The sequence below is a fragment of the Manduca sexta genome, chromosome 26, assembly GCF_014839805.1.
Source record: "Manduca sexta isolate Smith_Timp_Sample1 chromosome 26, JHU_Msex_v1.0, whole genome shotgun sequence".
NCBI classification, from domain to species: Eukaryota; Metazoa; Arthropoda; class Insecta; order Lepidoptera; family Sphingidae; genus Manduca; species Manduca sexta.
In genome coordinates, this window is record NC_051140.1 from 10210154 (window position 1) to 10236240 (window position 26087).

General features: G+C 32.3%; 2 protein-coding genes and 1 long non-coding RNA gene across 4 annotated transcripts; 2 read left to right on the forward strand and 1 right to left on the reverse strand.

Moving 5' to 3' along the window:
- The first annotated feature begins 3302 nt into the window (after positions 1 to 3302).
- LOC115444891 lies at positions 3303 to 3909 on the forward strand. Its single transcript, XR_003938766.2, has 2 exons — positions 3303 to 3561; positions 3743 to 3909. It is a non-coding gene; the product is annotated as an uncharacterized LOC115444891 (long non-coding RNA).
- A 3428-nt stretch (positions 3910 to 7337) lies between these two features.
- Positions 7338 to 14284, reverse strand: LOC115444880 (nucleolar protein dao-5). Of its 2 annotated transcripts, none has more exons than XM_030170850.2 (7): positions 14040 to 14284; positions 11419 to 11501; positions 11208 to 11337; positions 9853 to 11022; positions 9650 to 9742; positions 8810 to 9239; positions 7338 to 8310 (listed from the first exon to the last, which is right to left on the reverse strand). In XM_030170850.2, exons 1-6 carry the CDS (start codon positions 14145 to 14147, stop codon positions 8814 to 8816), a joined length of 2010 nt encoding a protein of 669 aa, XP_030026710.2. In that variant the 5' UTR covers positions 14148 to 14284; the 3' UTR covers positions 7338 to 8310; positions 8810 to 8813. The 2 variants fall into 2 exon arrangements, with proteins under 2 accessions (XP_030026710.2, XP_030026711.2); XM_030170851.2 differs by lacking the exon at positions 8810 to 9239 and adding an exon at positions 9418 to 9546.
- A 432-nt stretch (positions 14285 to 14716) lies between these two features.
- LOC115444882 (GTP-binding protein Rheb homolog) lies at positions 14717 to 21462 on the forward strand. Its single transcript, XM_030170852.2, has 5 exons — positions 14717 to 14971; positions 15050 to 15121; positions 15291 to 15498; positions 15811 to 15940; positions 19501 to 21462. The coding sequence occupies exons 1-5, from the start codon at positions 14923 to 14925 to the stop codon at positions 19588 to 19590; spliced, it is 549 nt and encodes a 182-aa protein (XP_030026712.1). The 5' UTR covers positions 14717 to 14922; the 3' UTR covers positions 19591 to 21462.
- Positions 21463 to 26087: the final 4625 nt, after the last annotated feature.

The following is a 26087-nucleotide window of genomic DNA, read 5'->3' on the forward strand; positions in this document are numbered from 1 at the left end:
GCGTAAGTAACCATTTTGATTGTAGACGTTCTATTTTTTTTTTATTTTTTTTACTCGGTTACAAATAAACTATAATCAAAAATACTTATAATAATGGCGTTGTATACTAGTTTTAAAGATTGTGGGTGATCACCACACCATACTCCACTAAGACATCATAACATATGTATATGATGCTCTACTTTGTTAACAACATAGAGTCTTACTTATAAACTTGTTTTAGCGTTAAAAGCTGATTAAGAATTGCTTAAATAGCTGTCAAAAAATTACCGGTTCCTAGTTTAAACCTTATTAGGAGGCTAGATGGCGGGTTTTGACTTACAACTGATCAAGTAAATTTGTGTTTAACTAAGCACAACATTGCGATTTTTTTATAAGTAAGACTGATAATAGCAGTGAGCAGTCCCAGACAGCGTGGAGTCCAGTAAAACAAACACTTGTACTTGAAAACGCTTTTTAACTAGAATTGGAATGTTGTTATTAGAATGCTAATAGGAAGTTTTTTTCTTTGGTATAAACAACAGCTGCACACATTGACGCAGAAAGATCTAAACCCATTTTAATCAAAAAGCCAAAATGATAAAGAAATTAATGAAGAATTGTGTTCTACACATTCTCCAAAGAGAATTATAATATATATGTTTCCATATGCGTTCGGGTAAGATCGGATGCGGGGTAAGATCGTATAACGTAAAAAATACCATGAATCTATGGTTTTTTTTTAGTTTAAGCTATCTAGGTGGCTACGCTGTCTCTTTTTGCCCCACCCTATATACCACAGTGGATGCTACGACGAAGAACGGGTGCGCTATGTGCATTGAAACAAACAAGGTGGATTTCGCTCTTCTTGACATTTTTGAGACTTCTCTCTGATTTTGTGGACCTTATCTTACTAGCAGTAGAAGCGTTATTAGAACGGAGTCCGAACTTACCCCGTGAAGGTCCGATCTTTTCTAAGGGTTTTAAATTTCTATACAGATATTATCATCTATTTTTAAGCTTACACAGAGAGAATTGGAAGATGATTAAATTTTCACATAAAGTAGCATTAATAATAACCAGTTTCATGTATTCAATATTGGTATCGCTTAAGAATTTTATGAGAAAAAAATTATTTTCGAGACTCCTCGCAACACACTGAAAAACCGTCCGAAATTAGCCGAACGCACTATGGAAACATTCTCGATGAAATGGCTTTTCCTTGGGCAATAATTAGAAGTATATTAATAACTAGCTTCCGCCCGCAGCTTCGCCCGCGTGGATTTCGGACTTCAAAAATGGAGCCGGTCGCGAACGTTCGAGAATGTTCGTTTTACGAAGCTACTCGCTCGGTGATTCGCTAGCCTCTAGGTGCCAAGCAAGCCGCCTGCGTGTGCGTTCGCGACCTTATATATATATATATAAAAATAATCCTTATAGCATGATTCAGTATTCACGCGTGATGACTTATTATTAGCGTATTTCATGTATAACATTGGTGTTTCTATACCGATTTCTATGATTCTTTTTTATGGAATATTTAATAATGTTAACTTTTTTAATTAGGGTTGACTGAGAGTGTTATAAACGTAAGAGTAGACAAATATAATGAGAAAGCTTCGAACTGCTAAGCTATCAGGAGTTACACGTGTTATTGTGAGTCAACCATAAAAGATAGACATATGCTGTCGTGGGATATTTTTTACATAATTTTAAGGAGAACATTTCCGTCATACATGATTTCTGTGTAGCTTTAACCATTAAGGTTGCACACGCGACGGAAGCTTAAAAAATAGAGTAACTTCTCCCGTTTTCCCAACATTTCCCTTCACTGCTCTGTTCCTATTAATTGTAGCGTGATGAAAAGTATACTATAACCAGCACAGGAGTATGACAAATAATTGTACCAAGTTTCGTTAAGATCCGTCGAGTAGTTTTTGTTTTTATAACGGTTATACAGACAGACAGACAAAAATTTTACTAATTGCATTTTTGGCATCAGTATCGATCCCTAATCACCCCCTGATAATTATTTTGGAAATATATTTCATGTACAGAATTGACCTCTCTACAGATGTATTATAAGTATAGATATAGATTACAAATATTATAATTGGCGACGAGGAGACTCACCTTTTACGTGATTTTAAAAGTAAGGTCAAGGGGGGGGGGGGCCAGTGCGCTGAAGGGGTAAGTGCACCTGCCCTAAAAAAATCTAATACTATTGATGTTATACAATTATCGCAATGTTATATCTATGCTACTAACTGAAATACAGTTCCACTAAATAACATAAATGGCTCTGTTCATTTTAAATATAGCAAAAAAATATTTTGAAGCCCTGATTTACAAATATATGGCGCACTTGCCCCGAATTTGATTTGACAGCCATAGTTGATTATAATATTGAGTGATTAAAAATTATCCAAGAGCAATGGAAAAAGCTAATAAAATTAAATCTGTTTTTTAAATGTTGTGGTGCACCGTCAGTAATATAAACAGTTTATTATATTATATTCAGATGTAATTAAATTCTTAGAGCAATGCAAAACATGATAGAAAACTCTGATCTAAATTATTTTGTTTGATTGAATGTTTTTACTAGTTCGCTCTTTCTGGTGGCCGCCGCGCTTCGGCACTGTAACCGGTCTAGCTCATAAACGACTTCTCAGCCCATTATGTAACTTGGCAGAGATTATCTATACAATAGTATGGTATTTTTTTTATAGTAGTAAAGTTGTAACATTTTACATTAATTTGCTTTTTAGTTCGGCATCATAGAGGTGACCGCGGTGGCCGACAAGCCGATCTTAGCAACATAATATGTTTCTCGTTCTTCTCAACGGTTTTGGCCTATTTGAAAAAAATGGATAAGTATATGCGGATAATTTCTCCTTCTTGTATGCTTGTTATTGTTCTGAGATTATAATAGATACTTTACAACTGTCACTTTCAAAGAAAAAGAAAAAATAATCTCAGAACAATGAAAAATCTGTGAAAAAACCGTCACTTCACTTCTTTTTTACTGCAAAGCAAAGGTTATTAATTCTTGAGCCGTATATATGACGTCATTTGGTGCTTACGGCGTTTTAGAATAAAACAAAATTTAAAGTGAAAATCATGAATGAAAATATCCCAGTTTTGAAAAAAGAAAAATATGGTTCCATAATTTGAGATCTAGTTTCATAAAATGTAAACATTTGGGTATGTTGAAATAAATGTCAAATCTCTTTGCTTCATACTATAATTCTCTTTAGACTTGATACATACGTAGGACTAGGCAGTATGGTCGAGACTATAACCTGTCCTCCAAGAACGAATTAAAAAAAAAATTGACAGAATGCTGGTTTTTGTTTACATTTTGTGATACAGACTAATACTATTTTACAAACATAAATACATCTCAATAAATATGTTAATAAAAATGTTAATGTTACGAAGGTTTAATAATATGGTGACTCAAATTAACTACAGGTCTTATAAAAATTTTGGACACAAAAGACGGCCAACACCTACAATAACATTAATGTGGCATGGATTTTTAACATTTTCGTTTGTGGGAATGTGTATTGAATGGAAAAAGTGGGTATTACATTTTTTTCGATATTAGGCGCGTGTCATCTCAATTTCGCAAATAAAATTGTGAATTATTAATCACCATTGACAATGTTCACCTAAGTTATGTAATAAACTCATGTTCACAATCAGATTTAAATTGAGCACTGCTCATCAGTCAATGTTGAGAGTTTTCGTTTCTTTTCAGGATAGCAGGTTTCATATTTGGTGATAAAGACAGTAAATCCATTACTGAATAAGAGAGCAATTAAAAATTTCATGAAAATGATTAAAATGGAGTAAACAATGTATAATGGGCTGTTATTTTTTCCTTTTTGCTTAATGACTTAATTGAATAAAATACTATTAAGCACTCTGGTTGTTTATGTAACATACAGTCATTAAAAAAACAGTGAAACCGGGACATGGGATATAATTGGACAATGTTCTGCAGAAATAATCCTACTTGAAACTGGCCAAATATCATTACCATTCTTTTCACTGAAAATTTTCTCTCTTCTTACATAACAAAAAATAGTTTTATTTTGACAATGTAATTCATAGGTCTAACAACACAAAAGATTTTAAAAAAAATACATAAGAATGTAAGTAAATCATTTTTGATAATTTAAAACTATTATTTTTATAGATTTGTTTGTTCGATAACTTCTGCATCATATGGTCCAATTTTTTCAACTTTGTTGGTTTCAATGTCATCCTTACTATTTAAATAAATTAATCTAAATTACATAAAATATCCTAGTAGTTTGCATCTGAGCATGCAAAGTATGTAAGAATATCCACACAAAATAATATATCTGGGATACAAACCCAAATATGCCACCACTATAACAAGGAGGCACCATTGACACAAAAAATAAATAAGTACTTTAAACAAATTTCAGACAAAAAAAAATCAATAGTAGACTAAATCTTCAAACATTTAAAATGTTATGAGCCTAGTAAAAAGTTCAGTGCTTAAATAGTTCATTGGCTACATTCAAAATCTTATCTATACTATTATATAAAGCTGAAGAGTTTGTTTGTTTGTTTGTTTGAACGCGCTAATCTCAGGAACTACCGGTCCAAACTGAAAAATTATTTTTGCCTTGAATAGCCCTTTGTTCGTGGAGTGCTATAGGCTATATATCATCACGCTATACCCAATAGGAGCGGAGCAGTAATGGCTAATCTGAGGAACTACCGGTCCAAACTGAAAAATTCTTTTTGCGTTGGATAGCCCTTTGTTCGTGGAGTACTATAGGCTATATATCATCACGCTATACCCAATAGGAGCGGAGCAGTAATGGTTAATCTCAGGAACTACCGGTCCAAACTGAAAAAATCTTTTTGCGTTGGATAGCCCTTTGTTCGTAGAGTGCTATATGCTATATATCATCACGCTATACCTAATAGGAGCGGAGCAGTAATGGCTAATCTCGGGAAGTACCGATTCGAATTGAAAAAATTATGGAACGGACTGTCGAGACGGATGTCCGCAGGTTCAAATCCCAAGGGCACACACTTCTGACTTTTCTAAAAAAAATTATGTGTGTATTCTTTGCTTTAACGGTGAAGGAAAACATCGTGAGGAAACCTGCATACCTGAGAAATTCTCTATAAAAAATTTCGAGGGTGTGAAGTCTACCAATCCGCATTGGGCCAGCGTGGTGGAGGCTTAATAAGGCCTAATCCCTCTCAGTAGTAAAGGAGGTCCGTGCCCAACAGTGAGACAGTTGTATAATACAGGGCTGATATTATTATATTATGAGTACATCACGCTTTGACCAATAGGAGCGGAGCATCAAATCATAATGTTGCATAAGCGGGGAAAAATATATATGTTTGACGGAATTATTCCTCTTAAAAATATATTATAAAATAAAGTCCCCAGAACCCCAGCCGTATCTGTCTGAAGGCGATAAACTCAAAAACTCACCCATGGACTTCTAAGGGTTTTAAATTTCTATAAACATATACTTAAGTACATAATCTATTTTTATGCTTACACGGAAATAATTGAAGGGCAATTAAATTATCAAATAAAGTACTTCGCTTTAATAATATCCAGTTTGATGTGTAAAATGCCAGATCTACCTAAATATTTTTTGAAAAAAAAAATTTGAGACCTCTCAAGTCAAGTGGACTGAAAGAAGTGGATTTCACTCTTCTTGACACTGATATGAGAATATTTCTATTTGGCTCCGTGGACTTTATCATACGAGCTTTAAAAGCGTTATTAGCCTGAACTTATCTTACGAACGCCTAATCTTTTCTAAGGGTTTTAAATTTCTATAAAGATATGTCCTTATTTCGAAACTAACAGGATAAATTGAAAAATAACTTTTATAATAACCAGTTTGACGTATAAAATTCCGAAATTATTTAAGTATTTTTTTTATGAGAAAAGAAATAATTTCGAGCCTTCTCTCAACTCATCGAAAAACCGTCCGATCCTGGCAGAAGGCAGCCTAATTGTATTCTTTAGACAAATGCCTATAAATCAATCCAAAGTATCAGCTTCAAAGTTCGTAACCAGCCACCAAAATCTCTGAATTTAATCTAAAATGATAATAGAACATAATTTGCAATGGTATTGTGAATATTTTCTGAAAATAAAAAAAAGTTAGTTTTGCTTGTTTTTGAACAATGTACCAAACATTCCCGAGGCTAGAGTTATCACTTTCACTGCTTGCTTGCGGTTCCTCCCACGGAATATCCTACTCGTGAAGAATTAAAATGTCATATGTGCATTACCCCCGCACCGAATTCACGGGGGACATTTTAGGCACACAGTTTAGTGTGTATGCCGGGAAATTCTAGTACCCTAAGATGTTTTTATTACATAGATACGTTGTCCGAGCTCAATACTGACAAGATGAAAGTAAGGTAATTGCCCGACTGAACGGCCAATGAGCGTGCGGCACTAACGTTGTTACGTAACTGTCGGTGTATATACATCCTTTTCTAACGAATGTGTACTGAATCTTTTTATTCTTTCTTCGAGCCAATTTGTAATTATATGTACAGGTACGTGACTATAGCAAATAGTGCCCCGTTTTTATGTGCAATTTTGTTAGTGTATGACGCGTCTATTTGTAAAACGTCATTGCTAGTACCTATCCTATTCACTTTTTCCCCCGTGTTGACTGCAGTCTGTATCTTAAAAATAGTGCATTAAATATGTATCGTATGTACTTGTTGCCTAATGCTTAATTTCTTATTTTTCTGCCTGCGCTTATCTCATTCGAAGAGATTCGGCATCGGAGAAACTTTTTCAGAACAATCCACGTAGTGTTCGACCTTAGTTTCGAATCTAGGACCTCTTAATCCACAGCTCTTTACACTTCACCATTACATATTATTTTCTTCATATTTATCTATCCATATGTGACGCTGTAGAGAAATTTTAGAAAAAGCTAGCAAAGCAGTAATCATTCGATCGCGATTTGATTAGTACCATCATTTCAGGAAACATCACCGCTATTACCACTCTTTGTTGTCAGAAGGTTTTCCCTTACACCCGATACAGCTTAGGGTATTGGGACCTTAATGAAAAAATACAAAAAAAAATGTACTTTCTCTATTTTTGGGGGACATTGAAAAAAGCAGGTCTATGTATTTTTGTGAAAAAGCCCTTTTGCAAAAAAAGCCGATATCTAGTAGTCGAATTTGCAATGGGTCACCCACACTATAGCTATCTCTGTTGACTTTTAGGATAGATTATGTTATAATATTATATTTTAACATAAATAGAATTTTTGTTAAAATACATATATTAAAACACGGAATAAAATAATATGTGTTTTTACGAAATTATATTAAAAGGTAGACTTAACTATTTCAATTAACAAATTAGTCGGCTTATAAACACACTAATACATAAAAGTACCATAGTACTTATCAATTATATACAATAGTCAATGAAATACCTCCTAGAATCATTCAACTTATTTACACAAATATCCTTAAAAACATAAAATAAATGAAACTATCAATAAAACGTAAAGCTGCAGATGTATATCAAGCACAATAAACCTTATAAGTTAGGGTTAAAAGATGTAATATAATTCCTTCATAATCTTTTCAAGAGATTGCAAAAAGCAGTCAAACAATAATAAGATAATGTTGTCTGGTATTTACAATTCTTTTGTTTCCAGTATGATAAAGAAATCTAGATTTGCAATCAGATTCATGTCTATTCCAAGAAAAATAAAAAATATTTTTTTACCCTAACACTTCATTTTGTTTTCTTATGTTAGTTAGACTATTATAATTTGCAGAGAAAAACATTGGTTGTTGAGAATAGCATAAGCTTATACTAATTATAATAAAAAAATATAATTTGGAAAATAATCATTCGAGTTTCATTATATGTATTTCAGAAAACAACTTGTGTTCAGTGTGGTTCAGTCAATACCTTAGTATCTTCTTATGGGCATAGCCAATATTAAAAATTTGCCTATCTACAGCCTTCATATGTTTATGTCCCATTCATTATTATATTCTCATAAACACCAATGCAATGATGTCTCAAGAGTGGACTTGATTATATATTCCATAGAACAATTCAAAATTGAATTATTCAAAGTAGGTACATTAATATATATTGAAACTAATTTAATCGTCAAATTTAATTGAATGTACACCCGTATCAATGGCTCCTCCGCGGTACGATCCCCTCTTCTTCTTAGTCTTCTCATGCTTGAACGACTTGCCTCTTGTGTGTTTCAAGTCTTGGCTGGCACGTTCACCCCATGATCCACGAGCTCCACTCTATGAACAAAGTACAACCACAATAAAATGTGACCATTTACGATAATGTTTTATAGTAGGAGTTACTACGTGTCTAAATTAGTCCCTATTTTTGGTCGTACTATAAACTATTTTTATCAAGCAAATCAAGAGTTTAAAGTTTTTTTACAAAGTGAGATATAGTTTGATGTAAATTTCTTTGTGGCTCTGAGCATCATGTCTGGCATGCAAAACTAAATATTTTAGGTGTGAGACATGCACGTTTCTGTTTATGTACAGTCGAGCTCAATAGTACAATAATCGATCTGTTTTTCGTTATGTTATTGTTAAAAACAATCCTTGTACATTTGTATTGAATTTATAATTTTAAGAGAGTTCTCAATTGAACCTTATATCATATCGCTGACTTGATTACACCTGTGCCGACCTGCGGTCGCAGCGAACTTCGCAGTTCACGCCCTTAAGTTGAATCGAACTGTACATATTTCAAAAACTATTCAATTTAAATTATATTCCTTACCTACTTAATCAAATACTATTTTCTTATTTTTAGAATTATCTCCTCCTTCAAAGCTTTTTCTGTCATTGAATCCACCCTTATTAAACCCTCCTCTATCGCCACCCCAGGAATGTCTATCGCCACGGCCACCACGGCCACCACGGTCTCCGCCGCGCCCCCCGCGGTCTCCACCGCGCCCTCTATTGAACCCCCGACCGCCCCTATCCCCGAATCCTCCATGCCCGCCTCTATCTCCGAATCCGCCCCGCCCGCCTCTTCCTCCACGGCCACCGCGGTCGCCGAATCCACCGCGACCTCTCTGTCCACCTCTTCCCCTGTCGTTGAATCCACGACCGCGATTGAAACCACCCCTTCCTCTATTATTCCAACCGCCAAATTTGTTGCCTTCAGATTCATCGTCATTATCTTCACCTTCTTGGCTTTCGCCTTCCTGACAGAGAGAGAGAGAGAGAAATACTAAGGTTAACGCCAAGACTACACAATGTGATAAAATTAGTTTATTTGAAAGTAAATGCCCGAAACTGCGCCATAGGATTAAGAATCTTTAATAATATTGTTCCATTATCACATGGAGTCGCCTTGGCGTTTTGCAACTTTAGGGCATTTACCTTGGCTTCAAAAGAATTATCCTTAAGTCTAGGGTCTACAGTAACAGCTTCAGTTATAACACGTCGAAATGGAACAGGTTTATTGTTTGCTGCTTCCTTTTCATTTGGTGTTGAGACATGGTTAGTACCCTAAAAATAGTGATAAAATGAATATAAACAAATAAAAGTGTTGTTCGTAACCACTATTATATACAATTTGAAATAATTTTATATGAAGAGAAAAAAATCTTACTTTAACAAAATTATTGTATGGTTTTTTGGCAGGAACAGGTTCATCTCCAGACGCCTTTCGTTTTTTGCCTGCTTGGAAACTATTTTCAGATGTCTGTAATCAAAATATGTAATATTACGACCCAATTATACCTAGATATTATGTCTTTATACTTAATGTAGGTGCATTATGTACATAATATTTTTACAAACAAAAAGATTTACCTGTTCATCAGCATTCTTAGTTTTTTTAACTTTGGTTGGAGGTTCGTCTTCACTGTCATCGCTATCATCAGAAGATTTTGCATTTTTTCCTAGTTGTTGCTTCGGGATAGGCTTTTGTTTTGGTCCATCTTCATCACTTGAATCTTCATCAGAAGATTCTTGCGGTTTAATTGGGCCTGATTTGGTTGCTTTACCTTGTGGGAGTTTTGGTGGTACTTTCGGAGTTTCATCATCACTGCTATCGTCACTATCATCAGAGGACTCCTTCTTGCTTGGTTTCTTGACTTGAACTGGAGTCTGCGGTTTAGCAGCAGTTTTTTGTGGTACCTTTGGTTTTTCATCTTCACTACTGTCATCACTATCTTCAGAGGAAGAATCTTTCTTAGCAGAAACTTTTGAAATAGATTTAGCGGGCGTAGCCTGAGGCTTAGGCACAGGTTTTTGCGGTACTTTATTATCATCATCACTGCTTTCGTCACTATCGTCAGATTCTTGTTTTTTGGCTGAAGCCGGTTTAGCTGTAGTCTGTTTGCTAGGAGTTGGCTTAGCATTTTTTTTTGGTTTTTCATCCTCACTGCTTTCCTCTGATGATGATGCTGGTTTTTTAGTATTAAGGGCTGCTACTTTAGTTTGGGGTTTAATTGGTGTGGCTTTATTTTTTATTTTGTTTTCTTCCTCACTACTGTCACTATCTGATGAAGATTCTTGTTTTTTTACCATTGGAGCTTTTGCTGGAGTACTTATAGGCTTGACAGTACCTTTAGGTGGTACTTTAGTTTCTTCATCACTACTGTCATCAGAAGACGATTCCTGTTTCTTCTTTTCAACTGGCTTTGGAGCTGGTTTGGCTAGTGTAGCTTCTTTTTTGCCCTGTTTTTGCATAGGTTTTGGTTTCTCATCTTCACTGCTATCAGTATCTGAAGACTCTGCTTTCTTTGCAGGTGTTGGTTTTGATTGTTGTTTATGTGTGGGTGGTATCTTTTTCTTAGGCTCATCGTCACTACTATCTTCTGATGATTCCTGTTTTTTTTGCAATTTTGCTGACGCTGATACTTGTGGCTTTATTGGCTGTTTTTTTGGCTTTGATGTGGCATTATCCTCACTACTGTCACTATCATCAGATGATGCATTTGACTTTTTAGTTTGAGCGGGAGGCATACTTTTTTTCACCTAGAATTATAATATATTTATTAAAGTATTTATTTTCTTCTAAAAACTTAAATTTGATATCTGGCTTTATATACTCAGAGGTAGTGACGAATATACAGATTAATATCACATTGGCTCAATTAACATATTAACATCATTGTGAACACAACTTTTAAAGGAAGTAAAGTATATAAATAAAAAATTACTTGTTTAGGTTTTTCATCTTCAGAGCTGTCAGAGTCTGATGATTCCTGCTTTTTCTTGGGGGCAGGACTTTTGCCATTCATTTGGACAGTTTTTTTAGGTGCTTCATTCTCATCATTGTCACTAGAATCACTGAAAATTGAATTAGGCGCATTATTGTATAACTAAAATAAAATGATTTAACAAATAATTTTAAATTATATTTCTTGTTACCTCTCGGCTGCTTTAGTTGGTTGCTTGTTCAATTGTTTCGAAATTATGTCAATAAGGGTGGGCGATTTCTTCCCTCGTGGTTTCTGTAAGAAAAATAAAATACAAAGTTATTGTAGACAAATATAAAGTAGTACTTTAAAATTCAAATGCTTTGGTTATTAAATTATTAAAGGTCTCTTTCACCTCTCCCTCTCAAGTAAAATATCAAGTGGACTAATTTCCAGTTAAAGCCTCCAGTAACTATGTGTGAATTTCAAGATGTACAAATAGCATTAGTCTTATGATTAAGCTGACCAGTCATTTACTTGTCACAAATTTATATAAAACAGATATACCTAATATGATATATACAGATATACCCTGACCCAGAAATCGAACCAGATCTCAGCGTGATAGTAAAAAAAAAACTATATGAAAAAAATATATATTAACCCGGCGAGCGTGAGGTGAAAAAATGTAACAAGGAGTATGTGGCGGGGTATGACATACCCCTTAAAAAATTAGCTATAAAACTTGTTTCTGAAGAAGTATTATACTATTTATTTTTTGGTATAATAAGACAATACCATCATAACGCATTGGAAATAAAACAATCGCGCCATTTTAAAAAAAATATTTTTTTACCTCGATGGAAATAAGTCACTTTGAATTTCAAGCAAACACTTTCAGTCTCTTAAAAACTAAAAGGAACTGAAGTAAAACCAGTAATATGATAAAAAAAACTTAATCGTATGATAGAATATGAAATAATTTTCTTTATAAACTAAAAAAAAATTACAAAAAATTTTAGGAACATCTTAGGAACTGGAGATAAAATCTGTGCAGTTTTTGCAAAAAAACGTTGCATGCTCCACACTCGTAACCTTTCATCAGCTTGTTCATGAGTATTTTGTCTTATGATTCTTTTTGTTGGGGTAATCTCTACATCTAATAAAATGACCAGGAACATTTTGAGTCGATGAAAGTGATTCGTTGATCTGGGAAGAAATTCTCTGACGTATATAAATCTGAATATATATTTTTTGTCATTTCACATCTTCAGGTGTTCGTAAACTAAAGCCAAGCCTAAGTTACGGATGAAATCGGTCTATTTAGTGTCTTTGCCCTGATTTTCTCGAAACATAGGACCCCTGAGGGCCCCTCTCAGGGGATCCTCAATTAAAATCAAAATTAAAAGAAAAACTATAAAGTGCACGCTTTTGCACTCTTGTATATCTAAAAAATAAATACAGATGTAAACTGCTAGTAAAAACAGATTTAAGAATCCAACTGAACAACATCAACCCAAACATTACGACTTTGGTCGCAAAAAAAGTCGCATAAGGTGGCATTAGCGGTCCGCACTAAATAAAAGTTTGCGAAATCCTGTTCTAGTAAGTACATCTTCTATCATGGACCGAAGTTGTTTTTTTTTTATTTTCAACATCCATTTTCTATTAAAATCTACAATTAAACAAAGAAAATAAGTTAAAATAGCAGAAAAAGCAATGTTAGTTTTTGTGACACCAGCTATGTGGCGGGGTATCACATACCCGAACTTTGCAATCATGTAACTCGAATTCAGGTTGCCGCAACACTGTGATCACGCCACTATTACCTTCCGCAACCCTGTAACTCCAGCTATTCAAAGAGACTATAAGTTTGAAAGTCAGGCACAAAAAATATACGCCAGTAATTAACATGGGGGCTATGATATACCCGCCACACGCTCGCCGGGTTAAAATGATATTTAATAATTTGTATTTTTAAGTTGAGTATCTGCAAATCCATTAGACTCCTTTAGAGATTTAGTTAGTTATTACATTTTAATATATTTAATATTTAATAATACAATAAAGTGTTTGGAGACCAGACAAAATAGGTACATTAAGATTTATGGTAGGTATCGGCTTCACCAGGGTAAAACTGGTGAAGTGGGATTCTTAAAATACTAAAAACACTAAAGGAATAAAAAATCTACTAAATGAGAAATCTGCCAGATCATTATTATTAAGAAATTACCTTTATATCTCAGTAACAAACCATAAAAATCTAAACAAATACTTCAGAGGTGCACTAAGTTGATTACTGATATAAAACAAATTCACTATTATTGTTAAATTAGGTGTATTACTGTAATTTATTATTTATTAATACATATACGAAACATATTTTTAGGTTAACCTGCCTGCTTTGCCATATAATAGATGGCTATAGGTACAGTATTTTTTAAATACTGCATGATAAAGTTTCAATAATCAACATTTTTATAGTACTTATATGACAGCTAAAATAACCTAAATACGTATGAAGTACTGGACTTGGGTCTCTCAAGCCAGATAAACAGCAATACGTTCTAACACAATTTACCTAAAATTACAGGAAATCAGTAATGCATATAAAACCGATACGCTTCTGCAATATAGATACATTTTTGTTATACATAATATGAGAACACATTTTTATAGGAACCAAATCAATAACTTCACCGCGTGTGAATACTCTACATATTTTCTAAAGAATTGAGCTTAATGTATCATTGAATGCATATATAATTTAAAAGCGATAAAATAAAGAAATCGAACACGTGTAGTCGCCGGACCCCACGTGGTTATAAAACTCGTGGAGAATTTAGTACTCACCGCTTTAGTCTTCTTGAAAAACTCTTGTGCAAGTGATTTGTCGACTCCTTGAAGATACTGATAAATTAATGAGTTCAACTCCGTCTTCACTTCCACTGGAATTTCCATTTTATATTATTTATTCAGGGATTCTATGTCGTAGTAATTGCGAACACATTGACGAATGACGCTTCTATGGACGCTTCAGCCTTCATGCTGTCGCGCAGAGACAAACTATCGTCCACAGACTATTTTTTTTTTTTTCATTCCACAGGGATCCGGCTAAGATCAGAAATCATGCTGCCATGTCATAAGCAAGGAGCTACTATATTCTATTCCCCTTATTCATAGACCTTTTTTATCTAAGTCTCTAGTCTGTTACTCAGCTTTGTTTATCTGCCGGCTTGCTGTTTGTTGTTGTATCTCAATGTAAACCAATCACAACTGCTCTATATCTACGCACTGCGAAAGCTGCCATGTCGCGCCGTTAGCAGTTAGTTAGATAAACAAAAATGAATAAATTGTCGTAAAATAATATAGGCAATCATAACAAATTGGAAAAGTAAATACATAAAAAAAATATTGCAAGTAAAAAATGTCTTGCACGTAAATTAATATAATATATTAACAGTGAAAAGAGAGTGAAAACCCATGAAACCAAACGTATGGAGAGACATAGTTGTGAAATTACAAACAAGCTCCTAAAATAAGATTAGATAAAAGCCTAGGCAGTATGGTCATAAGATTATAGCCTCTCTTTTGCACGAATAGTGCATAAAAAATATGACTTGACAAATTGTCAAACAATCGAAGTCGAAGAAATTTGATTTGACGAAAGTTACACATTTTTGTTGATTTGCGGGAGCAAATTGTGTAAAGGATTTGTTTTAATCTCCGTATAAATATGCCTTTCAAACAGCGAAAAATTGCTATGATGGGATACCGATCAGTAGGTAAAGTTGTCGTTCCTAAACTTTATGCGTCTTATAATTGTTATTTAATGACGTGATGTTATAAAAACCCTTTTTTAGGTAAATCATCCCTCATCATACAATTCGTAGAAGGACAATTTGTGGACTCGTACGACCCTACGATAGAAAACAGTGAGTATTGATTGCTCGCAAATAGGAATTTCTGCTAAGCAAGTTCCGTTTTATTCGTAAATTATTGTTACAAAAAATACACATCATATTTTGTAGGAGTTCGTGATTTAATGTAGTTTATTTGTTTTGTTTGTATATCCTAGTTACTAATGATATATTTTTATTCTAGCTTTCACAAAGTACATTCGCTTGAACTCAACTGAATATGAAGTAAAGCTTGTGGACACAGCAGGACAGGATGAATATAGTATATTTCCATTACAATACAGCATGGATTTTCATGGCTATGTTTTAGTTTATTCTATCACTTCAAGCAAGAGTTTTCAAATAGTACAAATTATTTATGACAAACTTTTAGATATGGTGGGCAAAATACAGTAAGTATAAATATAATACTTTTAAAAACCTTGATGAAGTGGTAGTGTCATGCCTGCGGACAGTGTGCCCTAAGATTTGATTCTCAGGCTGAACAACAGTTGATACTGGAGTTTCCAATATTCTCAACATAATCTTAGAGACACTATTTTTATTGGGTGCCACAACAATCAATCACATTTCTTGTAATGGTAATTAATGAAGCTATAGAGATAGTGTAAAATGTACTATTATCTGTAAATTTTGCCTTTTAAATATTTCTGTATTAATAGAAATTGTAGACTTTTTTTTTAAGTAGTATTTTATATTTTCAGTGTCCCTATAGTTTTAGTTGGTAACAAAACAGATCTTCACTTGGAAAGGAAAATAAGCACTGAAGAAGGTAAAAGGCTAGCTGAGAAATGGAAGGCTGCATTTGTAGAAACTAGTGCAAAAAGAAATGAGGTGAGTCTCAAATGAAGGGCACAAGCAAATAACAGGGAATGTCACATTTTTTTATATTTTAATAGAATCATATCTTTGTTGATGGTATATTGAATTCCAATTATTAGATTTCAATAAAAAATAACAGATGACCCTTTAAATGCAGTTTTTTTATGGCCAAAACGAAAAAAAACTGGGAATGTCCAGTTTTTGATGAGGAAATTTTTGATAATATGCAAGGTCCCTTTGCAGAAACAAAGAGAAGTTATGGTATGTAAGATAGTCTTGTCATATTTTAAATAATAAGTTTATGAGTGATGAAACTCATATGGAGCTTCCTGATTTTTTATTTAAAGACTTTTTGACAATAAGGGAAGTAAAATATAAAAATTTGAAGAGTTAATGAAATTTTGTACTAGAGAAGCTCAATATTGTTATGAATCAATAAAATATGATCCATGTTGGTTAAGTTGATTATGACATTACTTGTTTTTTTATTTGTTAAAAGAAGTTTAATTTTGTTTTGATAGAATTTACCTATTTTTATAGACTTAAATGTTTATTTAATATTAAAATAATATTGCTTATTAAGAATTTAGTCAGTTCTAAGCAAAATTTATTGCATGCATTGATCTCAATAAAAATAATATAATTTTAATCTTTCAAATTGCTTTTTCTCAAAATTCATCAATTAAGACATTCCCTGTTCTTTTCCTGTGGCTTTCAATTTGTATATAACAAACTGTCTATTCACTTATGTGATTTTTTTTTATTTAATCAAAGTAATATATTTAATTCATTGAAACATTTTTTTTATTGGCTTGTAATTCTGATCACAGTGATCACTGATCTAATTCAAGTATGTAACTATTTGTTTCCTTTATTTTATATTCATTGATATATAGTTTTTATTGTTGATTTTAATTATGGCTAGAAATTATTTTTTGCATATTAGATATGATTCAATTAAATTATATAAGTAAATAAACAGGCTTCCTACAATGTAGCGCAAAAGTCATCACCTTATCGGAACTTGTTATAATTTTTGCATATAGTGGCAAATGTGAATTCCTTAAGTTGACAAGGTTTATTAATGAATATAAGACACAGTAGACAGAGGGCTCTACTGAATGCTCAGTGTTACAATTAAATAGAACCTAGTTTTTTGTGGAACTTATGTCATGTACAAAAAAAACTTCACACAAATCATATACACATCGTGTATGATGTTTCCTTTCTACTAAGCTACACAAGGACCTCAGAGAAAAATTCCAACCCTTCCAGTTAACCCTATTGAATTTATGATTAAAGTTTTTTATATATTTTATTGATATTAAAAATTATTCATTGCAAACAATTATTGACTAAGGCTCACAAAAAATGTACCATAACACACGGGAATTGTAACACACGATAACACACAGAAAATAGGCAACACACTGGAAATATTGTTAAGATTAGTGCACACCAAAAAAGAGTACTTTATTTTAAATAAAATACTATATGCACCAATTTGTTTATTTAACTCAAGAACAATATTATTATATCCTATTCAAAATAATTAATATTATATAATTTAGCCTTTCCCGATAGAGCTTTTGTCTTTCGGCAGGTGTTAGTGGCATCTAAAAAAAAGGAAATATTTAGATAATATTTTATTTTACAAAACATGGAACGACTAACTTCAATCGTCAGTTTTGATATGTGGTCGCCATTATGATAATATTTCCAATATAAACTAAGCTTAATACCTTGCATGTGTATTACGTCACACAATTACATAACACACGTAACCCACGTGAATAACAGAACCTAAAATACCCGTAAAATAATTAAATGCAATGTAAATGAGTGATAAACTACACTATATCACAATGTACATATTCCTTTTATTTGTTTTTATACTTTATAGACAATTTTAGCTACTTACCATGCAAAATTGCTTCTGAAAAATCGCTAAAAACAAAGTACGAAAAATAACGTTCACCAAAGAATTCCCATTTCTACAAAAACTAAGATGTTAGACAGGAAACTGATATATCATTTTGAAAGTAGTAAAGTCGTCATTATAAAAAAATAGCATCATATGTTGAATGAATAACGACTTCAAAACAAAATGGGAACATTTTGTTTTGAAGTCGTTATTCATTCAGCTTTTGCTTATTTTAATATACCTACAAAACTGATTATAGCTTTATTTACATGCTTTTAACATGTATACGAGAGCTCACTATAAGTATATGATTCAAGACATTATAAAAAATATATATATTTGACTAGGGTTGGACACATTTTATTTTTGTGTGAAGTAAGAAGTAAGCTATTTTATTATACCAAATAATTTTCGATTAAATTTAATAATATCAAACCATTAAATAGCTTAACATTGAAATGTGAACAGTAGCCAACATAGGAATATTTATTTTAATTTTATTAACTTTCGAACTTACATTTTTGTTACGACGTAGTTAGGCTCATGAAAATTATAGGTGAGGTACATTTTTTTTGAGCCTTAGCCTATTATTATCATGTTTTTACTGCTTAATTCTTCCGGATTAATGGTATTAGAACTAGTACTAAGAAAATAACACAAGCATTAGAATATTAAATATAATTACAAGAAAATAGGGGTATGATTATATGTTATACTAATATAGGTAATTTTTTTTCGGATATGACATTACGAATGATAGCGGGCGTTAGTTCTGGTATCGGACACGGCCATTATGATCCTTGTGGCTAGATACTTTGGCGCAATCTCTGGCGATGTCAAGTGTTGGGAAGGCACTATTACTTAATAGAAAAAAAATTAAAACATAATACAAAAGCATAACTAGTTAGTTTTTCATTCATAAAAACAATTACAGTCAAAGAACATTGGGTGACAACTTTTGCGCAACCTTGTATATCAATTATAATTAACACACTGCATTGCGTGACTTCCGTCGAGGTACGAATTGCAAATCACAAAGTATGTAGTCATCTACATAAGTAGCTGAACATATGAAAAATTCAAATCATTTAACCATTTGGGGAATAATATTAAAAAAAATAACTGAACATGTATATGCAAATTGAAGTTTTGAATTTAGTCAGCTACTTTTGTCACTGGCTGTACATTTAATAAATTTAAAACATTTGAGTACTTGTTGTGTACTTACTGACTATGAAAAAGATTTACATATCTGAAGTACATAATTGGGCATTACAATATTTAATAAAATAGATAAATAAAAGAGAATAATAATAATCTTTTGCTCCAAAAGTCCTAGGTTTCCATAACTTCTTGGTATGGTTTGCTATATTTTACAGATGTTAATTATCATGTGATTAAACCATTAACATAATATTATAACTGATAAATAGAAAGTAATAACTGAATCATCTCAATGATTGTTCTTTAGTCCCTGAATAATAAAGCGTTATATGCTGTACTTGCCTTTTGTAAAATAGCACAGATAATATTATAGAGACTAGGCTACGCCATACACACGTGCCTTCCATCCATGGTTATTGGTCTTGATAACATGATAATAATTTTTGTTCCTATGTTTAATAATATAATATATATTTCTTTTCAGTCTGTAACTGACATGTTTCATGCTATACTGTCAGAAATAGAGAGATCAGATGGACATATACCAGACAAAAATGGATGTGTTGTTTCCTAATCCAAAAGTTTATTTAATGAACAAAGTGCTTTTTACTTAAGCTAAAGTGATTTAGATCTAGTGTTTGTATGTGCACAGCTATTATCTAGCAATTAGTTTGGGGAACAAGACACCTTATCACTGACATTGTCATAGCCAAAGTTTAGTTACAATTTGTTACTGTATACTTACTATTAATAAGTTACAAGCATAATTGTGATGGTTGCTTTTCTGATGATTTTACAGTTTGCTTTAAATCTTCAATAGTAATCTCTTTTGATGAATATTACTAAGTTTGCATGGGACAAATGATCAAAACATAAAAGTGGTAACTTCTTTTTTCACATTTGTACTCAGCCTAATTTTACTGACAGTGTTCCGTATATGCTCATGAGCTAATATGAATTATTAAATATTCCAACATTGATTATATGCTTGTCTAAATTACATGTTGGCTGCAGCGACAGGCCCACAAATATGTAGTTGAATCACAAAGCCGCTATAAGCTCAGATAAATTTACAATATATGCTGCATTATACTATATTGTTTTATAGGATTACATAAATGTAAAACCTAAATCACTTTCTACCAATAAGTATTGTTGTTTAACTACCATTCTAATTATAAGTAAATATGTTCATTTGTTTTCATGTATTTGGCGTAGCTTGAATTTCCCGGCGTTATCTGTTTATAACCGGGGTAATTCGCTGGAATAACGGGAGACTGTACATTTATTTTACTGTTCAGCAAACATGACGTATCAATATACGTTGTTATAGAATTAAAATGATTCCATAGTAAATGTGAATTGAAAATACGATAGTAATCTCTAAAGCAAATAGTTATTTCCCTATGTCATAACAAAATATTACAAATCATATTCGTGTAGTCTACGTTAGCAAAATTTCGAGCACAACTACCGCGCTCAGGTCTTGGGTTCTAATCCCGGGTCGCGGCAAAATAATTATGACTGGGTATTTCCATCTTAAAAATTTATCAGTCGCAGCATAAAGTCAGGAAGTTGGCGGTGTGATACCCCTGTGGCACGGAGAGCTCGTAAAGCCGTTGGTGCTGCGCCTGATCTCTCTCCGGTCTTGTCGGATTGCTGTCTCACTGGACTATGAGAGTGATGGAACAAAAAGTGCATCTTTGTAGTGCGCACACACTTATGCACTATAATATGTCTGGGTGTACTTGGCTGATCTCCGTTGAGATTCGCCGCCGTGGCCGAAATTCTGTTGGGAGGGTATCAATATTAAGGGTTCAGGTGTCGGACTCCGTGGTAGTAAGTTGCTAAAGAGATTGTATACAGCAAACAAGATCATTGCCTTTTTATTGTACATGCTTATTCTTAATATTAAATCATTGTCTTAATTAAGTACCCTTTCGTACATTTTTTGAATAACAATCTAGAGCGTGCATCTATAAATCTGCACACATGTATAGTATGATAGCAAGTAATAACACGTGTTCACTCATAATATATGGCAAGCATATAATCAATGTTGCATGCATGCATGCTTGTTGGGCAATTTGTTAGTAGGTAATTATATAGTTTATTTACCATTTACATTTATGAAATCACTCAATTGTTTAAGATATAGATTTTGATGTTTCCAACTGCAATTACCACTCTGTGAAATGCCTCAAATTTGTTGCAAAAACTTTATCATTAATCACAATATAATAATAATACGTCGTGGTGCTTCCGATCTACCATTTCTACCATTATATATTCAAAGAAATCGGAATTGTTACATGAATTAAAATGGTTTGTTCATACTTCGTAAAATCACCAAGAAAGCAAAAATGAGATTTTTAAAAAAATATGATTTTAACCTTTATGTGTTTATAAACTTATTAATTATAAGATATGATATTCTAATGTATCACAGAGGAAGAGAAAAATACATGATTCAGGAATATATAGGTACATAGTACCGATTAGTATCAAGTGGTAGTTCAATCATATATAAATATTAAAGCACATGGGATTTTATGTTTATTGTACCTATACAAACAAGAGCTTCAATTTAATAACTACCCTGTGTTCATATCATAGTTATTTTAGTAACAGATGTAATATTTATAATGTATATAATATTTAATTACTTACTTTAATGTTTGCTTAAGATTGTTTCACTGGTATTCATGGTACTGTGGTCCATGGGTCATAGCATATTATTATGTTGTTTAAGATGTGTTTCTATGGACGGTCAACGGTAACTTGTATATAGTAGTACATTGTCAGTGACAGGTACCTTCGGTTATGTTGTGATTTGAAATGTTTGCATTTCTGGTAATTTTATTGAGTTTATTTACCTCATTTGGGTACTTTCATCATGTTATATTAGTTGCAAATAGTTTTTAGTGTATTAGGAGTGACAATCAATTACCTGCGTCACAGAAAATAAACCTAACACGAATTTTAAATAATTAATCGATCAAAGCAGACTGAAACCAGCGATAGACAGACAAAATACTGCTCTAAACTTAAAGATAAAGCATGCTGAACTCAAATTGTTTTATAATGAATTTGTTTAGTGATGGATAGCAACTTGTGATATGCTAGTCCAACTTTATTATTCTAGCTATTCGTAGCGCTCTGTGTGCCGTTACGCCGGCGTCATCTTATTAAAAATCATATTTAACAATGCATATATTTCCTATTGGAACATATACCTGGACTGGAACAGAAAAGCCTATATGTTTATCCAGGTCTAACCGTATGCCAAATATTACAAATTCGTTTTCCGGATTGTGAGTTTATTCTACTACTATAGGTACAATCAGCAAAGTTGGCGGTCGACCACCCTAAGGGTCAAAATAATTTGGCAAATTTGTTTTACTTCGTTTGGGAGGCGGGGTTTGGGATCGATTGCATAGATCGATATCAGTCGTAGGCCTACTGGCTACCTGCAATGACGTTACGTAACACTACCGAACCGCTGCTGAGTGTATAATAGAAAACGAAATTAAAATTGATGCGCGCACGTCTATGCTATGACGATAATTCCTATACTTGTAAGATGCATATCGTCGACGTAAAGAACGTAATAACAAAAGTTTTATAGTTTGGAGACAATCGCGATTTACAGTGTTTTTATTGTTAAATCTTTTGGCATTATTTTTTAATAAATAAGAAACGACATTGTGTTAATTATTTTATATCATATTATGTGCCTGATTACCTTCTTTTTAACTTTTAACAAACCAAACTTTATGTTGTATTCAAAAAATAATCATTTTAAAGCAATTTCCGCCATATTTGTCACAACTATATTTTGTTAGTAAATTATGATTAGCTACTTTTTAAGCCGATTTTTTAGTTTTCGGTCTCTTTAAACCCATAGTCTATAATTAATTTATTAAATAAATTCAATGGCTGCATAATATTATGATTTAATTTTGAATCGTAAAAATGTAAACTGTTCAGTTTATTCAATTCGTTCAATAATTCATATTATAATAATAAATCATAGTTAATAGATTTCATTATTTGAATTGTTATTTTATTTTATTTCAAAAACTTAGACGATAACATTTTATTCCAATCTCTGTATTTACAAATATGTATTAACATTAAAGTTAAAATAATTGACCTAAAATTATTAGCTTCTTGGAGATATTGTTTATTTTTTATTTCCTCTTAATGATCTTTTTTTATCTTAAATATGAATAGTTATTGAGATAATAACGAAATACCTTTTTTTCATCCTAATTTGAACTATTTAACACCTTTTGAAGTAGTTAATTGGACTATTTATCGATATGCAGCGATTATTATTTATGAATTTGAGGCGAGTTTAAAGATTTTAGGTGTAGGCGGTAATATGTTTTTATTAGAGTAATATTGAAAGGCCAACATTTTTATTGCTGCAGATGTTGTTTGAAAAGAATAAATATATCACATAAAAATGGTTTGTTAAAGAGCGCATTTTTATCAATGTTTGTATTGACACCGGTCTTACGTGGACGCATTTATCGTTAAACTGAGTCGATTGTTATGCTATTGAATTTAGAGGCATTTAAAGATTATAAGTGTAGGCGTTGATTTGAATTCTTATTACAGTAATATTTGCAAGGCTAACATTTTATTGCTGCACATGTCCAGTTTGTAAATTTTAGTTACTTTCTTTTAGCCAATTATTTAGTTTTCGCTGAGTTAAAACCCAAAGTCTATAATCAACTTACAGTTATTTATTTTTTTTATCGATTTTTATTATGCTTTTTGAACATTTTATTTACTTTTTAAAGGACATGTCCGTTTTTTGTATGGGCGCTGGTTTTTTGTTTCGACTAAATTCCAACCAACCTCAAACTTATTGAATAATAATGTGCCAAAAATTAGTAACTTGGAGTCATTACAATAATAATTTTAGACCCTTCATTGATAAGAAAAAATAAGAAAGAAAAGTCATGGCTGAGTAATTCATACATATAATTTCACGATTCGTCAAAAGATATAACTACCTGTTTTTTTTTACATAAGTAAGTGTTATTATTATCATTTGCGGATATAAAGGGAAAAATTTAAAAAATAAGAAAATTTGAAAAAAAATGTTATTCGCAGTTTTCAGAGATAACTAAACAAGATTTTTGATTACTTAACTTTTTTCGGGATGCCTTCCAAATGTAATAACGTGTATATTTGCAGAGTTCATTTTAAGTGTAATATTTAAAGTAAATATTTTTTTTTAAATCTCACAATCAAATCTTTCAAGTAAAATGATTTATTTCAATAGGCTCGTTTTGTGAAACAGTCGATGAGGCTCACGCACATATCGCTACGATATATAATTATCAAAAGTTAAAATCATATTTGCAACACCAACAAATAATGAGATACACATGTAAAATGAAATTTCGTAGAAAGTCCATGTAAATAAAACACATTTTTTGTTACTTCAGTGATATGATTTAATTGTATTCATTACAAGTTTGATACGCTCAGCAGGCAGGTTGAGTAGAGTGTGCGCTCTGGATCGGTTAGCGATGGAGCTCTCATCCGCATCCTAGTGTATCCATCGAGGGACAGTGGTTCTCTGTAATACAATTAAATTATATATTAATTACTAAAATCTATTATTCTAATAATATTTTAACGTAATGACTACAGTTCCAAAATAATAAAAATTTATATGGGAGCAGAACGCCAGTGCGGCCGACACAAAATACGTGGGTCAAGTACGAAATAATCCAAATTAAGTAAAAAATCAGCTCTGTTTTCCATAATTGCACACATTTTATTGAGATAAAAATCCCAAATTTGCATTAAATCGGATTGTAATTCTACTTTAATTCAGTGCTACATATTATGTAGTTGTAAAAGAAACAATAATAACAGAAACCTCTGGGTTAAACTGGGTGGAACTTAAACGTCTATAAGCGGATCTTACAAACGCGCCGACATAGTTAATTACTCTAGTAAGAAATCATAATACCACTACTTAAAATCTTTAAACTCGTCTAAATTCAATAAACAATGGACGCCGCTTTCCGATAAAGGCGTCGAGGAGCTATCACTCATATTTTTGATCTTTATAATACATAAATTGACACCTTTTTGAGCTTATTGACTGGACTAAAAGGCTTACCGGCCTGTCTTAATATATTCCCAACATTAAATTAGAGTTTACTATTAAAAGTCGACGGTAAAAGTTACGCTTAATGCTACTGCTGTTTCAATATCGAAAACTCTGAATTTTTAACTGAGATCAAGAAAAGATAGGTAACACCTATAACTATAGTGAGTATACCCGTCGAAGTAGTTTATTTTTGCATTGAGTACTTTTTAGTTTTCCAATTATAATTTTTTCAATATTTTGACATTTGATTATACGTAAAGCAACTTAAATAACATACTACATAGATTACTACAAGTATGATTAATAGCACTATGTTAATTTTTGGCAAAACACACCAATGACTAATCATATTTGACCCTACGATAGATAGGATAACTTAAGGATTAATATAAAATATAATAAGTAGCATATTGAAGTCTGTTTTACACAATTAAAGGAATAAGTATTCATCAAAACTCAATAATATTATAATTATATTTAAAAGAGCTTAAAAGGTGGTCTATGTTGGCTTTAAATATAATTAATTATGATGACCAATAATTAAAAAGTCATAAACCGCAATTTTCTCAAAAGTGGAAAATTTTAATTATTAGTTCTCTGTGCTGACGATATTTTTCCCACACATATGAACGTCCACTAGTTAAAATTAGTATTAAAATAATTATCGAGTATAGTATGACTGATTTACTTACTGTAATATTTAATTCCCGGAATATATAATCCATGGTGCAGTAGTCATGACGGGTCGGCGACTAAGTAATTAAGAGTCCAGTAAACGAACATAAGTCTACGTAGTGGCAAGATATCGGTGTCCGTAAACGAAAAATAATTGTGAGCAAAATACTACTGGTACTCAATAGTTGCGTGCGCGTCGTCAACCAGTAAAAATACAACTAAAGTAAACAATAATAGTTATCTGCTGTCTTTTC

Bases quoted from the DNA above. Each gene is read 5' to 3' on its own strand.
- LOC115444880 (XM_030170850.2), bottom strand. From the start codon at position 14,147: ATGGAAATTCCAGTGGAAGTGAAGACGGAGTTGAACTCATTAATTTAT. The intron at 11,502-14,039 runs GTGAGTACTAAA...TTTTTCTTACAG, and splicing joins TTTTCAAGAAGACTAAAGCG to AAACCACGAGGGAAGAAATC. The intron at 9,240-9,649 runs GTAAGATTTTTT...TCTCTCTGTCAG, and splicing joins CATACAATAATTTTGTTAAA to GAAGGCGAAAGCCAAGAAGG.
- LOC115444882 (XM_030170852.2), top strand. From the start codon at position 14,923: ATGCCTTTCAAACAGCGAAAAATTGCTATGATGGGATACCGATCAGTA. The intron at 15,499-15,810 runs GTAAGTATAAAT...TTATATTTTCAG, and splicing joins GATATGGTGGGCAAAATACA to TGTCCCTATAGTTTTAGTTG. The intron at 15,941-19,500 runs GTGAGTCTCAAA...ATTTCTTTTCAG, and splicing joins CTAGTGCAAAAAGAAATGAG to TCTGTAACTGACATGTTTCA.